Consider the following 12,531-nt stretch of genomic DNA (forward strand, 5'->3'; position numbering starts at 1 on the left):
ATTTCCAGTGGGCCAGTAATTTACCTGCTTCCAGAAGAAATACCAGTTACCATGTGACACCCAATGGAATGCGCTGCCTGACTCACTTCCTACTAACTATCAGCAGGATCTAAACTGACTCCTCCCCACCGTCACCCCCTTTGTCCTCCCCCTTTCCCTCCTGTCCTCCCAGAACCCTTCCTTTGCCCACTTTTCCTTGTCCTCTGGCTCCCTTTCCTTCACACCCAGAAGGACAACTACGACCAAGGAGACAAGAAAAGCTGAGACCATTTTTTTTATATGAGAAATATACAATCCACCATAGTCCCGTCAGATGCCACCATGGCGGGACTGGGCTGCATGTACCAGGCGTGATGGGGAATGATTTTAAAGGCTGTGCTCCAAATGACAAACCAACCTACAGACCCAGTCGACACACTCTCTCTCTTGTTGTCCCTACAGGAAAACCATAAGGGTTAAAATAGTAGATGAGGAGGAATACGAAAGGCAAGAGAATTTCTTCATTGTCCTTGGTGAACCGAAATGGATGGAACGTGGAATATCAGGTGTGAGATTCTTTAAAAAACAAACCAAAATAAAACGACAGCAACAAAAAGAAAGCTAAAATGATTTTAACTGAAAGGCAACAGCAACAAAAAGCAACTCTATTTTTCTCCCCCCATTTTCTTCCCTTTTCCATTTTCCTCTTTTTTGACCAACAGACTTTTTTATTCTTTTCCCTCCTGTATTCTCGCTCTCACCCTGTTTCGGTGTCATCTCTGCCTTCTTAGCCTTAGCTGATTATCAAGTTCTCCTTTCCCACCTTCTGGACAGCGCTGCAGCCTGAACTCCTCATTACCCTACTGAGTTACTTCCTTCCACCTTGTGCTCCAATGATCTGATCCTCATTGTCCCCTGCACTCTCCCCCACAGCCCCACACATACATGTAACCCGTAAAAGTGAAAACTCCTTGGTGGGTGGGGAGGAGAAGAAAAAGAAAGGAATGTGATGCCATGCATGTCTGTGCCCCTTCCCTGCCTTCTTCCCCTCCTGCCCCTTACCCTCGAGCCTGGATTGAATGGGGGAAGGGTCTGGGCTGGGGGCTGGGGCCCATCTTGCAATGATGCTTTGACAGTTTTCTGCTGCATCCCCCAACCTTCCTTGAGTGCTTGGCAAGTTATTCACTTGCAGAGTGGTTCATAGGCCCCTCTGCGCTTCGTGGAGGTAAGTGTTTTTCTGACTATTTCACAGCCGGGGAGACGATGGTATGAAAAGGTATACCAATTGTCAGAGCCCACAGCTTCTGGGACCTCTCTGAGAGAGAGCTGGCTTCTGAGGTAGTCAGACAATCTGGAGTCCTGACCCAGTCTTCCTCCCCTTGACATCCACCCCATCTCATTCTACGTCTATTCCTAGCCCAAGGTAGGGAACTTTATTCAGACAATGCAATCCCTGAAGCAGAAAATTGCGAGTCTGCAAAAGGAAGGAAGTAATTCCAGGTATGGGAATCTCCCCAGCCAGAGGGCCTCAGAAAAGGAATGACATCGGGCAGGCCCAGAGTATTGACTTTTGGGTTTTCTAATAGGAGAAGGGCCTCTAAATGGTGTAGTTGATGTTGATCCCTAAGAAGTGAGATGGTTCACAGGAGCCTGCCTTTGCCTGGCATCCGCGAACACGTATGTGACCCAGAGCCCACGATCACTCTCATCCCGCACCAGAAAAGTGGCCTCATCTCCTCTCCTCCTCAAGACATACATCTTGGAATCCCTGCTAGGGCTTCATTCCTCAGGGACTGATTATGTTGCAACCAAGGAAGATGGAAGGAAAGATCTCTCCCCTTGAAGAAAATGATTGGAAACCACTACTTCAAAAGTGTTGGAGGAATATATGTGGGAACGGAAAAGGGTGCTTTTGGGAAATACCAAGTGAAGGACATTCACACTCCCCTTCAGGAGAGAGATGCTTCCGGGAGCCTCGTGGACGATGGACCAGTGAGACCCACTTGTTTCTCAAAAAAGGGTGATTATTCTGCAGCTACTTCATGTTCACATAACAGAGAGCAGCATAAAGTCCTTTCATTCAAGGACAGAGCTAAGAGATTCAGCAACTGTACACCTGAAGGCTATCGACAGGTATGATTGATCAGTTCTCACTGTTTTCTGGGGACTCTCTCTGCAAATCTGACCAGTTCTGTGTCCTCCCAGGTCTGGACATGCCTAGTGTTCTAGAGACAAAAGCTGTCCCCATCCTCCAATACTCATCCTCCCCTTGCCACCTGATAAGATGTCGCCGTGACCCTGACAGCCTTGAGTCCAGGAAAAAAATCTCTAGTTCCATTGCTTAGATTATGTTCCTGCTAATCTTCCAGTTCCTGCCACTGAGAATGTTCTCAAAAATTGTCTCAACACCTGCCCCACCTCGTTCCCACCTCCCTGTGCATCTTCATGATTGGTTGGATGCAGCAGACATCTAAGGCCGTTATAAACTAGCTTAATCCATTTCTATAGTCTCTGCTACTTAGGTGCAAATGAAAGCAGCACAAAGGATCATTCAGGGTAGCTGGAAAGAAGGCAGTGGCTACAGACAAGAAAAATGGTTACAAGTCCATCCATGACTTTATTCCACCATTAAAGAGGCTTTTCTTTTCTGCCTCCACAATAAGCCCTGACCAACAGCAGGACAGAAAGTGATCCAAGATATACCTTGTGCTCTTCAAGAGACTTGGCCAAATGCAAATGTCTTTGTCTGCTCTCCATTTGAGAGGCCCCTCCCCGCTTTCTGCACCGGGCTCTTTGTCCAAGGAGATGTCAGCAAAGGCCAAGTGGAGCTTAGTCCTTGCTTGGGTCAGAGTAGATGAGAGGGCAGGTATCTTTCCAGTGACCAAGAGGCCAAGATGGAAGATGCCAATAGGAAATATGTGCATTTCTTGACCTGGTCTATTGTCTATTTTCAGTTTCTTCAGATTTCCCCATATTTTGGCATTAGACCATAAGGTAAAAGGTCATCCAACTTGATTGTCTAGATCCAGAATCAAATGAAAACCCATCCTGATTTTCAGAATTCCCTGCTGTTCTTAGAGTGAGAAGCTGTACAGTAGAAATTGCTTTTCATTATCACTGCTGTATAGGAGAGTCTTAGGCATTCAGAATAGCATAGAGTTTGCATGGTCAAAATGACAATTGCATTACAACAGCAAAAAAGGCTGTATTGGAAATAGCAGATTCTATTCCTGGCAAACAAAACAGACTTTAGAGGTGAGATTAAATGCTCTATACTAGCTAGAGGAGGCAAAAAGGGAGGATGAATAGGAAACGCGGTTGCCCTGGCATAGAGTAAGCACCCGAGTCCAGAAGTAGACATCTGAGAGCAGCACTGAGCAGCGTGGTCAAGGCTGTTGGGCCTGGACACTGGAGCCTCATGTGGAAAGGAGAGCATTCTTTCACAGCCATAGGGCCTGTTCGTGCCCCCTCTTACCACATCAGTGGGCTCACCCTGACAAGCTGCCCAGATGCTTCCAATTACTCACAAAGCTATGCTATGTCCTGTATGTCCCTGGGGTGTCTGAGCAGGGCTAAATGATGCTCACCTGACCCTGGGGATCAATACAGGGGAAAGTTCAGCTGCAGATTCTCTCATCAGCAGCAGTAGGAAAAACACCCCGGAGGTATTATGTCACTCAGAATTGGCCTATCTGGATCTCACTGACCCATCTATCACTGCTAAGTGGAAAGTCTCAAATTCATGTAAACAGTGACCAGAGAGTGGTCCAACTCCAGCTGACTGCAAGCCCTCTCACTGTGATAGAGATGAGGTGGTGTTGTGAGGGACATCTGAGTGAAAACCAGGGCAGCAGGTACCTTTTTAGAAGAGCTACCCCTTGTCTTGCCTACCTAGGTGCACTAATGTGTTCAAGTTTCTGGTTTCCACTGGAACCTGCGGTCCAGGAGAGGCTCTTCCATGCTGGTCCATAGAACAAGCAGAATGAACACGCTTTCTTGCTATCTATCTATCTCAATATAGCAAGGAGAGTCACACCTCCTTGGAATTCCTTATGGGAAAAAGCAGAAAGTCAACTGCTGTTTGCCCTGCTTATGTACCATAAAGATTCTCCATCCACACGTCCTCAGTGGTTGTGACTGTGGGATGATGGATCCCAGTCCTGAGTTGCATTCCTAGAGATTTTTAGAAGAAAAAATTCAGACACCACCCCTACTTCTTCCCCGGCACCATTAGTCACCAGGTGTTCCAGGAGAATGTGGTAGGATGTTCCCAGACCCCAGACTTTTGAAAAGAGCCAGGAGGTATGGGGCTGTGCTAAGACACAAATGAGATGAACATGTGGTAGGTCAAAGAATTTTTTAGCGTAAGTACAAACCCAGGGGTGAGGGATGCCCTGTGTTAGGTATGTCTAACCCAGCTTCCCAGTCCATGTTGGGGCCTTGTTATTTGTCATCTTCCATCTACAAATAGCTTTCAGTATGACTCTGGGTTAGCCTGTTCTTTCTCAACAAAAAGGCCAGCATTTAGAGATGCACGACCACTGGCTCTATTACAATTGCCAAAATATGTGGCAAATAGCAAAGCCTTATTGAACACCTGCTGGTTGCAGTGACTTTGCTGGGCACGGGAGACACAAAATGGTCCTAACCTAGGAGTCCATGGCCCTAACCTCCAGGCCATATGTATAAAAAGATAAACCATTCAAAAAAAACATTCTGCAGAACTTAGCTCCTCACTAGGTCATTCTTTGAGGGGAACTCAAAGTTCTGGCCAGTATGGTAGAGAGGAAGCTATTTGTGGCCATGGAAATGTTTTAGGCCCTGAGAAGCTGAGCATAATCTGATTCTAAGGTTAGGGATAGAAGACATAGGACTGAGCATGGTTCCACTAGTGTATGCCTCTGCCCACTACCCTGAACTCCTATTCAAGCCCCAAGGTCATATTCTCCACTGACAACCCAGCTAAACTGGCAGGGTTGCAACCTATACAGTTTTCATGGTAACTGGATTCTTATTCCTTTACAGAATGGATATGATAACCTGATTCCTTAGAAGATCATGAATGACCAACTCTGTCTCTGCTCCACTCACATAGCTCTCCCAACCTCAGTCCTTTTTCCCTAGCCCCCAAAAGTTACAGGGAAGGTACAGGGGGAAGTCAGGCTACAGGGATCTAAGTGCTCAGCAGTCCCTCCAGTGGCTCATACCTCTTGCTGCTGCTGCTGCTGCTGCGCATGCTCCAAATGCTGCCTTTTGCATGTGGCTGCAGAGCTCACCCACTAAGCTCACTGCTTTCCTTATACTGCTGCAACCAAAAAAGCCTGGGGACACTTTCAGGATGGGACTTTAATGCTCTTTCCTTTTCTTTCTTCCCTTTGTCTGGTATCCATTTGCAAACAGCGCTCCTGTTGTCTCCAGGTAAGAGGTGTCTTGCCCCCTCTTTTCTACTTCTTGCCAGTGCCTTTATTTAGTTTAAGACCAATGTCCTTTAATTTATTTAATAGGAACTGCAGGCTCAAGCTAACCTGACAAGTTCTCCTAAGAACGGAGAGGTTTATTTCCCCATTTGAAGTAATTGTGAGGAAGTAGACAATTCACTGAAGCATCCTTTTTGTCAGCGGATGTGGGTAAAGGCATAGCTGGTCCTCTCTAGGACCAGGAAGAGAGCTGAAACTTACCAAAGAGATAGTGGGTCAAGACTTCTGAAGTCCTCTCATGTTGTGGGGCAAGAGAGGATAGGGTCATGATAGGATTCGAAAGAAAATACTTTGATCTCGAGGGAATCAAGGAAAAACAATAAGGAGCTGCTATGAGAACATGAGACACAATTTTTAAAGAATCTGGAATTTTACTGATCCTGGAGATTTTCCATCTCATTACAGCTGAGACCTAAATTGCTAGAACTTTGGTTAATTTGTCATTGACCCTTGAAGTCACATGTGCCATGAACAAGAAGAAGAATTAGGATGTGATGGGTGGTGGGGACAAGTTATCTGGCTGAAAATAGAAATTTTGGAGAGTTTACTGTGGACATATTCATATGTAGAATCTAGGTTCTAGGATGTACATCTTCTTTGAGAGTATGCTTGCACCAGGGGAATCAAATCATAAACAACATCCAACTTTGTGAGCAGACAGACATGCATTTCCAGCATATCAGGAATACTATAACTCTCAGTATAGGCAGAGTCAGCTATACCAGAAGTTTCAATGTAAGTTAAAATAACATTTTCAATTCCATCAATTCTTTCAACATATAAAAACATTTTAAGACCATTTGAGAAGCAAAACAACTTAGAGAATTCACTAGTATTGAAAATTACATATAGGCTGCAGCCTGGTTTTGAGAAGGGGCAGGATATATAGTAAGGACATGTACTTTCCTGGCAGCCTTATACAGCAATAATAACAACACTATAAATATGGAAACCCCTACATTTTTACTTTCTGGAAAAAATGCCTCTAGCTTCCTTGGCCTTTCTAGACCAGCAGGATAAGAACTACCTCTGAGCCCATATTTTCCACTATTCCCCCAGGGTATTAATGCCATGGCAATGGAGGTTACTTCTCCACCTCACTTACCCTCATGCCTGAGAAGGTGTTTGGGCTTCTTTGTTACAACTCTTGCTTCTACCCACCCCCACCACCAACCACACATATATACACACAATGAAGTTTGTGATTTAACTTAGGCTTGCTTGTGCTTTTAACATATTTGCAAAAACACCAGTAGAAACTGAAATAGGAAAAGAAAGTCTCTAGGTCTTTCAATCTGTAAACTTTTAATTTAGGAGCCCATGGCTAGACTTAAAATTCATGGTAAATCTCAACTTCTTGTTGAATTTTCCTGGGTGGACAGGAGAATGTGATTAACAATGCCTGGTGGTAAAAGATGGAGAGTAAACATGTTAATTCTGAGCTACGCCCGCGCCACCCCCCCCCCCGCCCCAGCCCAGGGACCTGGGAGTGAGAGCATGAGCTGCCTCACCCCATTTTTTCCTGAGGATGCCTGTAGAGAATTCACAGCATCTATTCTTGTCTGGCCTGGCAAGCTCTTTGTTCTTCCAATATTTGCTCTATCTTTCATCTTATTCATATTCTCTTTCTCTCTCTCTGTCTTCCTCTCTTACCCCTCCCCCTTCTCTGAGATCTGAGAGTTTGTTCAATCAGCCCAAATATCAAAATCATCTATCATTTACTCTTTTCACTTTAAATTCTGAGTAATTACATAAACAAGTTATCAGAACCATTATGGTCTTTTAGATTTGAGACTTACCTCGCTCTCAAGAAATTAAGTTGAATATGAGGGAATGTTCATTATAAAAATAGAAAAAGGCAGGAATTACTGCCAAATCAAGACACTAAATCAGAATTAATTTGAAGGCATGTGAATCAATCTCTTAACCAATATATATGGAGTACCTCTGTAGGGCTGTGGGAGATCCAAAGATAGAGGTTTGGTATTTGTCAAAGAGGTTTTTGCAAAAAGCTAGATGGAAAAACTGACTGTCACCACAGGGGTGGACAAGTCAGTAGGTAGATCAATATCCTGCCAGATGGATATAGTGCCAGATTGATAGCTAGACAAGGGGTTAGACAGGTACATTTATATGTCACTGGAGAACTCATTATATTGGTATAAAGTTCTTGTGGCACATGTAGAGTGTGACATGGGGGAATTGGGGAGGGAGAAGTAGAATAATACTGTCACTGCTAGGATAGCCATTGTGATATGGGGCCAAAGTCGAAAGTACAGGGGAAAAAAGTCCCCATGCTTTTAAAGAATCTATAACGTCTTTTTCTAGAGGCTTTTTCTCAGAGTGGCTTGCAGTCTGGGCCTCTAGGATCACTGACTTCGTAGCCAGAACCCTGGATGTACCCACATTTACCTTCATAATTAACTAATTAAAGACTCAGAATCAATGAAGTGAATAAAATTAGGCTGCTAGAGGGTCTCTGTTTACTTAGAAATAGAGAGGACATTGATCCTTGAAAAATAATTGCTTCCGAAAGCCGTCACCAACACTAGCGGAAGGACAGCACCACGGACAGCTCCCAAACATTTTGGGATTGCCTTCTGTGTTTTGTGCCAGAAGCCCTGAGTAAAGCAGCCAGCTCAGGAATCCTCTGCATACTTTCTTACCATCTCCATTCACGTCAACTAAGAAAAATCCTCATGTAAAACAGCCTCTCTGGTAACTTATACTCTTGGCTCCATCATCTTTCCAGTGGACTCCTTTCCTTGCACCTTCAAGAGCTCAAGTCTCATCCTACACTTCACCGATTCCCAAGTTAGAGAGAAAAGAAGACCTCTTTGGCCTCTGACCCACTTTGTCCTTGAGATTATCCAAGGTCTAAAGGATTCCCATAGGAGATCCACTGTGTGGAATGAAAGCAATTAAGGAACTCCATAAAAGAATTAATTGCATGTAAGAATGTGGACTTGGAAGGAAAGATGTTTAAATGATCTCTGAAAGAAACAGGCTGCCAAGAGCAATTTTCTAATCAAAGGGGAATGAAAAGATTCAATCTCTGTTTCACTCTAATCCAGAAAACATGTCTTCATGCTGAAATGGTCTTAAAATGGACTCACCAGCTGAAATGGAAAATTTTTCCCACTATTCAACATGAGAAGGGGCCACTGGTAAATGAGTCAAGATGCTGAGGGATGCAGGGAATGCCTCAAAAGAAAGTAAAGGAGGAGCGTGCTTTTGGTTTTGATTTAATGAGTATTTTTGTTCCAGAAGAAGTGTGCCTCTGTTTCTTACAGAAATCCCGGGGATCTTTCATTGGAAAATCATGAAACCTTCCTGGAAATCTTGAAGTTTCTCATTGTGAGGATAACATTCACTTGTATGGAGTGTAGATATTCCTCCTTTCTCCTCTATAGAGGACACGACCCCAATGGTGTGGGAAACAGATGTTAATGGGAACCAGTAGACATACGCTTTGGATTAATGCGTGGTTCTGACACGTAAGAATTTTTACCTTAAGTAGTTGAACAGTTAGGCTCAACAATTCAAAATTGTTAAAGCCTTTTTCCCCAACTCTCCAATATCTCACCAGATGACATGGGGACTTTAGTAGATGCTGTTTCTCGGAAGGTCTTGGGGTCAGTTTGCTTATCCAGGTATAAAACCAGAATGTTTATCCCAGGCCTGCAAAGGACCCTCTCATGGTCTGATTTTCATAAAACATTCAGCATGGTATAGAGTCACTAAAAAGTACACAAAGTCTGCATTGTCAAGAGCAGTTTGCTTTGTGCCCATTGCCCATGCCTAATACTCTGAGCTTTAGACTTCCAGGGAGTGGTGAATGTGCTAAAGCTAGTCTGATTTTGTTTTATTGCAGAGGTGACAGACAGGAAGCTGACTGTGGAGGAAGAGGAGGCCAAGAGGATAGCAGAAATGGGAAAACCAATACTGGGCGAACACCCCAAACTAGAGGTCATCATTGAAGAGTCCTTTCAGTTCAAGGTCAGGCTATAAGTGAGATCTAATTGAATATTAGGGTAATGTGGTGGGAGGTAGAAGTTTTGTTCCAATCCCACCACTGAATGTGTGAAGTTGAAACAGAACAAATCACTTAACCCCCCAGGGCCAGTCTCCCCATTTGTAACATGGAACGAATAGTGCTGGGCATTTAGATCCTAGGAATATTGGGAGGAAACATAACAAATGGGATACATGGGATATAAAGCACCTGGATGTATTATCACTATTGTTAACTGTATTTTAAAAACAAAGATTCTGAAATTTTTCACTCTGGGGCAAAGTTTATTGACCTCATTACCGTTATGCTCTGTGTTGCTCTAAGTATCCAATATCTGTCATCACAAGCAAAGGAAAGGGAAATAGAAAGACTGACCCAGAAGACATCATCCAAGGCCATTACTTTGAGAACTCATGTGGATATGCCTGGAATGCAAGATGTCTTCCATTCCCTTGAAGCATCAGACTCTTCAACAGTTCTGAACATTCTAACCTCATGATTCCAAGTTTTTCTCTCCCTGACAGAGTACGGTGGACAAACTGATCAAGAAGACAAACCTGGCCGTGGTTGTGGGGACCCATTCCTGGAGGGACCAGTTCATGGAGGCCATCACTGTCAGTGCAGGTAAGAGGTCTCCTGACGGACACCGGCCTCACTGGGAGAAGCAGGCAACAGAAGAGAAGGGAGAACACGGCCCCATCGGCAGCTGCCAATTTCTGGGAAGGCTTCTGTGCCCCAGTTCTAGCGCTCGATGTTCGCTTGTTTCACTGGGTCACTTTGGAAAAGAATCATGGGGTGGCTAAAAGAGCATGGCTATTTCTGGTTTCAAATTCTGGCTTTACTGTGTGACCTGGGACAAGTTTTCCTCCCTGAACCACCATTCAAATAAAGGACCATTTTGACCTTTCTCAGCAAAGTAAATATAATGGTAGAGTCTGGTACCAACACGAACTCATTAAATTCCAGTTTCCATCATTCCTTCCTCTCATTACTTTGGTCTTCCTTTTCTGTAAAATAGGGGACGATTCTGATTAGACATGTGGGGGGCGGGGTCCAGAGTTTGTAAAATCTATGCATCAACTTCTGACAAACCACCACCCTGGATGATTCCAGACCTCTCCTTCAGCATTTTCTGACAGATTCCCTCAGTGGTGGCCCACAGCACAGCCAGGGTCCCAGGCAAGGTCTCATCACCACCTCCGATAGTGCCTCTTGGCATCACCAAGGCCTCCTTATAATGCCCAGCTCCACCAGTCTTGTCTGCTTTCATGAGACTTTGTTGTCATAGCAACCCACAGGGTCATATCCCTGAGGCCCTGGAGCCAGAGCAGAAGTATAGCCAGGAAAAGAGGGTGGCTGTGGCCACGGATGTCCCACTTTTCATGTTACCTGCTTCAGATACTCCCACTTTCCCCTCTGATGATCTTGCTTTGCCCCTAAAGAGACAAAACACAGAATATAGGCCATGTCATCTAACCCTCTCCTTTCTCAAAGGAGGGAACTGAGGTTCAGAAACAAGAGGTGATTTACCCCCAGCTTACGGATCCTCTTCCAGGCAAAGCCGTGACTGGAACTCAAGCATCCTAACCCCTGCTGTTTCACAATCCACCTTCCACCAATGGTGTCACAACCGTACAGAGGTTTCTCTGGACAAGGGGCCAGCATACCTCAGCACATCTTCTCCCAGACTGCTGAATGGGCAGCTCTGCCCACATTTCCTGGCAAGGACAATGGGCCCCATCCCTGCTCTGTCCCATGGGATATTTGGAGGATGGTGCTGGCTCTCTGGTATGCCTGCATGATCTGGAATGACAGCCACCCCTCTGGGGATGGATAACAACCAGAACCACAATGTTACTGCAGCAGACATGTCAGGAAGATTAGAGAGGCGCTCCATTGGTATCCAGCAAAGAGTGGAGAGACACACAGCTGATTTTGCTTTTCTTCACGCAGGCAACCTAACGCATCTGGCTCCACCCTCCTCTCTGTTTCACTGCCTTGGCCCTCCTGTGTTCTTCCCCCGATCTCTTTCTTTCTCTCTCCCTTCTCTCCCTATTCCCCGGTCCTCTCTCTCCCAATCTACCTGGGTGCCCTGCATTCACATTGGCCAGTGGGGCACCCCAGCTCGTTCCCATTTCCCAACTGTTTTCTGGTGCCTGTGCCCTGGCCCACGCCATTGCTCAGGAGAGAGCTGAGGTCTCCTGCCAGCTGATAATGCTTGTCATGTGGGTTGACTTGACTTTCTCATGAGTAGGAATCTGACCTTGCTGCCCTCTCCTGGGCCTGTTTTCTCTTGTCTCCAGCAGGGGACGAGGATGAGGATGAGTCAGGAGAGGAGAGGCTGCCATCCTGCTTTGACTATGTCATGCATTTTCTGACGGTCTTCTGGAAGGTGCTGTTTGCCTGCGTTCCCCCCACAGAGTACTGCCATGGCTGGGCCTGCTTCGTTGTGTCCATTCTCATCATTGGCATGCTCACAGCCATAATCGGGGACCTGGCCTCCCACTTCGGCTGCACCATTGGCCTCAAGGACTCAGTCACGGCTGTTGTGTTTGTGGCATTTGGCACCTCTGTGCCAGGTAAGAGTGAGGGGTGCTCGGGTTTATAAAGGGTCAAGTGACCCCTACACTTTGCCTCATTAGCTTCCTTACTATCTCACATCTGAGCTTAACAGAGCCTCTGCCCCCGAAGGTGCACAAAAGTCAAAGGGATTACTGATAATATTCCTAACGAGGGCTAACATTTCTTAAGTACTTCTGATGTGTCACACACTTGGTATGCTAAGCCGTTGACATATTTTGTCCCTGTGATGCTCGCCAAAACCCCACTTAATAGAGATCGTGATCATCCCTGCCCATGTAAGGGCCACGAACAATGTAATTCAAAGAACACAGATACTGTTCTCCTTCCATTTCCCTCTGGTGGTCTCTGTGGAAGACTGGCCCACTGGAAGGTGCCACATTCAAAATGTTTCCAAGCATTCTTGGCCTCCTCCCTTAGAGGGACACCTGTGAGATACAAACTGTCTCATGGCAGGACAGGAGAGGCAGCTTTAGCGAG

The 12,531-nt window shown here is 45.5% G+C and overlaps 1 protein-coding gene across 3 annotated transcripts in view; it reads left to right on the plus strand.

Annotated features, from left to right (window-relative positions):
• The window catches only part of SLC8A3 (solute carrier family 8 member A3), a 121,095-nt gene that overhangs the window by 104,338 nt on the left and 4,226 nt on the right, over positions 1-12,531 (plus strand). For 2 of the 3 annotated variants that reach the window (XM_029951991.1, XM_029951993.1), the window contains exons 2-6: positions 442-545; positions 5,380-5,397; positions 9,331-9,455; positions 9,996-10,095; positions 11,775-12,050. In XM_029951991.1, the coding sequence (XP_029807851.1) occupies positions 442-545; positions 5,380-5,397; positions 9,331-9,455; positions 9,996-10,095; positions 11,775-12,050 (623 nt within the window). The remainder of the gene's footprint in view (positions 1-441; positions 546-5,379; positions 5,398-9,330; positions 9,456-9,995; positions 10,096-11,774; positions 12,051-12,531) is intronic. The other variant, XM_029951992.1, reaches the window with a different exon arrangement.

This window comes from Suricata suricatta, chromosome 9, assembly GCF_006229205.1.
Source record: "Suricata suricatta isolate VVHF042 chromosome 9, meerkat_22Aug2017_6uvM2_HiC, whole genome shotgun sequence".
Taxonomy (NCBI): domain Eukaryota; kingdom Metazoa; phylum Chordata; class Mammalia; order Carnivora; family Herpestidae; genus Suricata; species Suricata suricatta.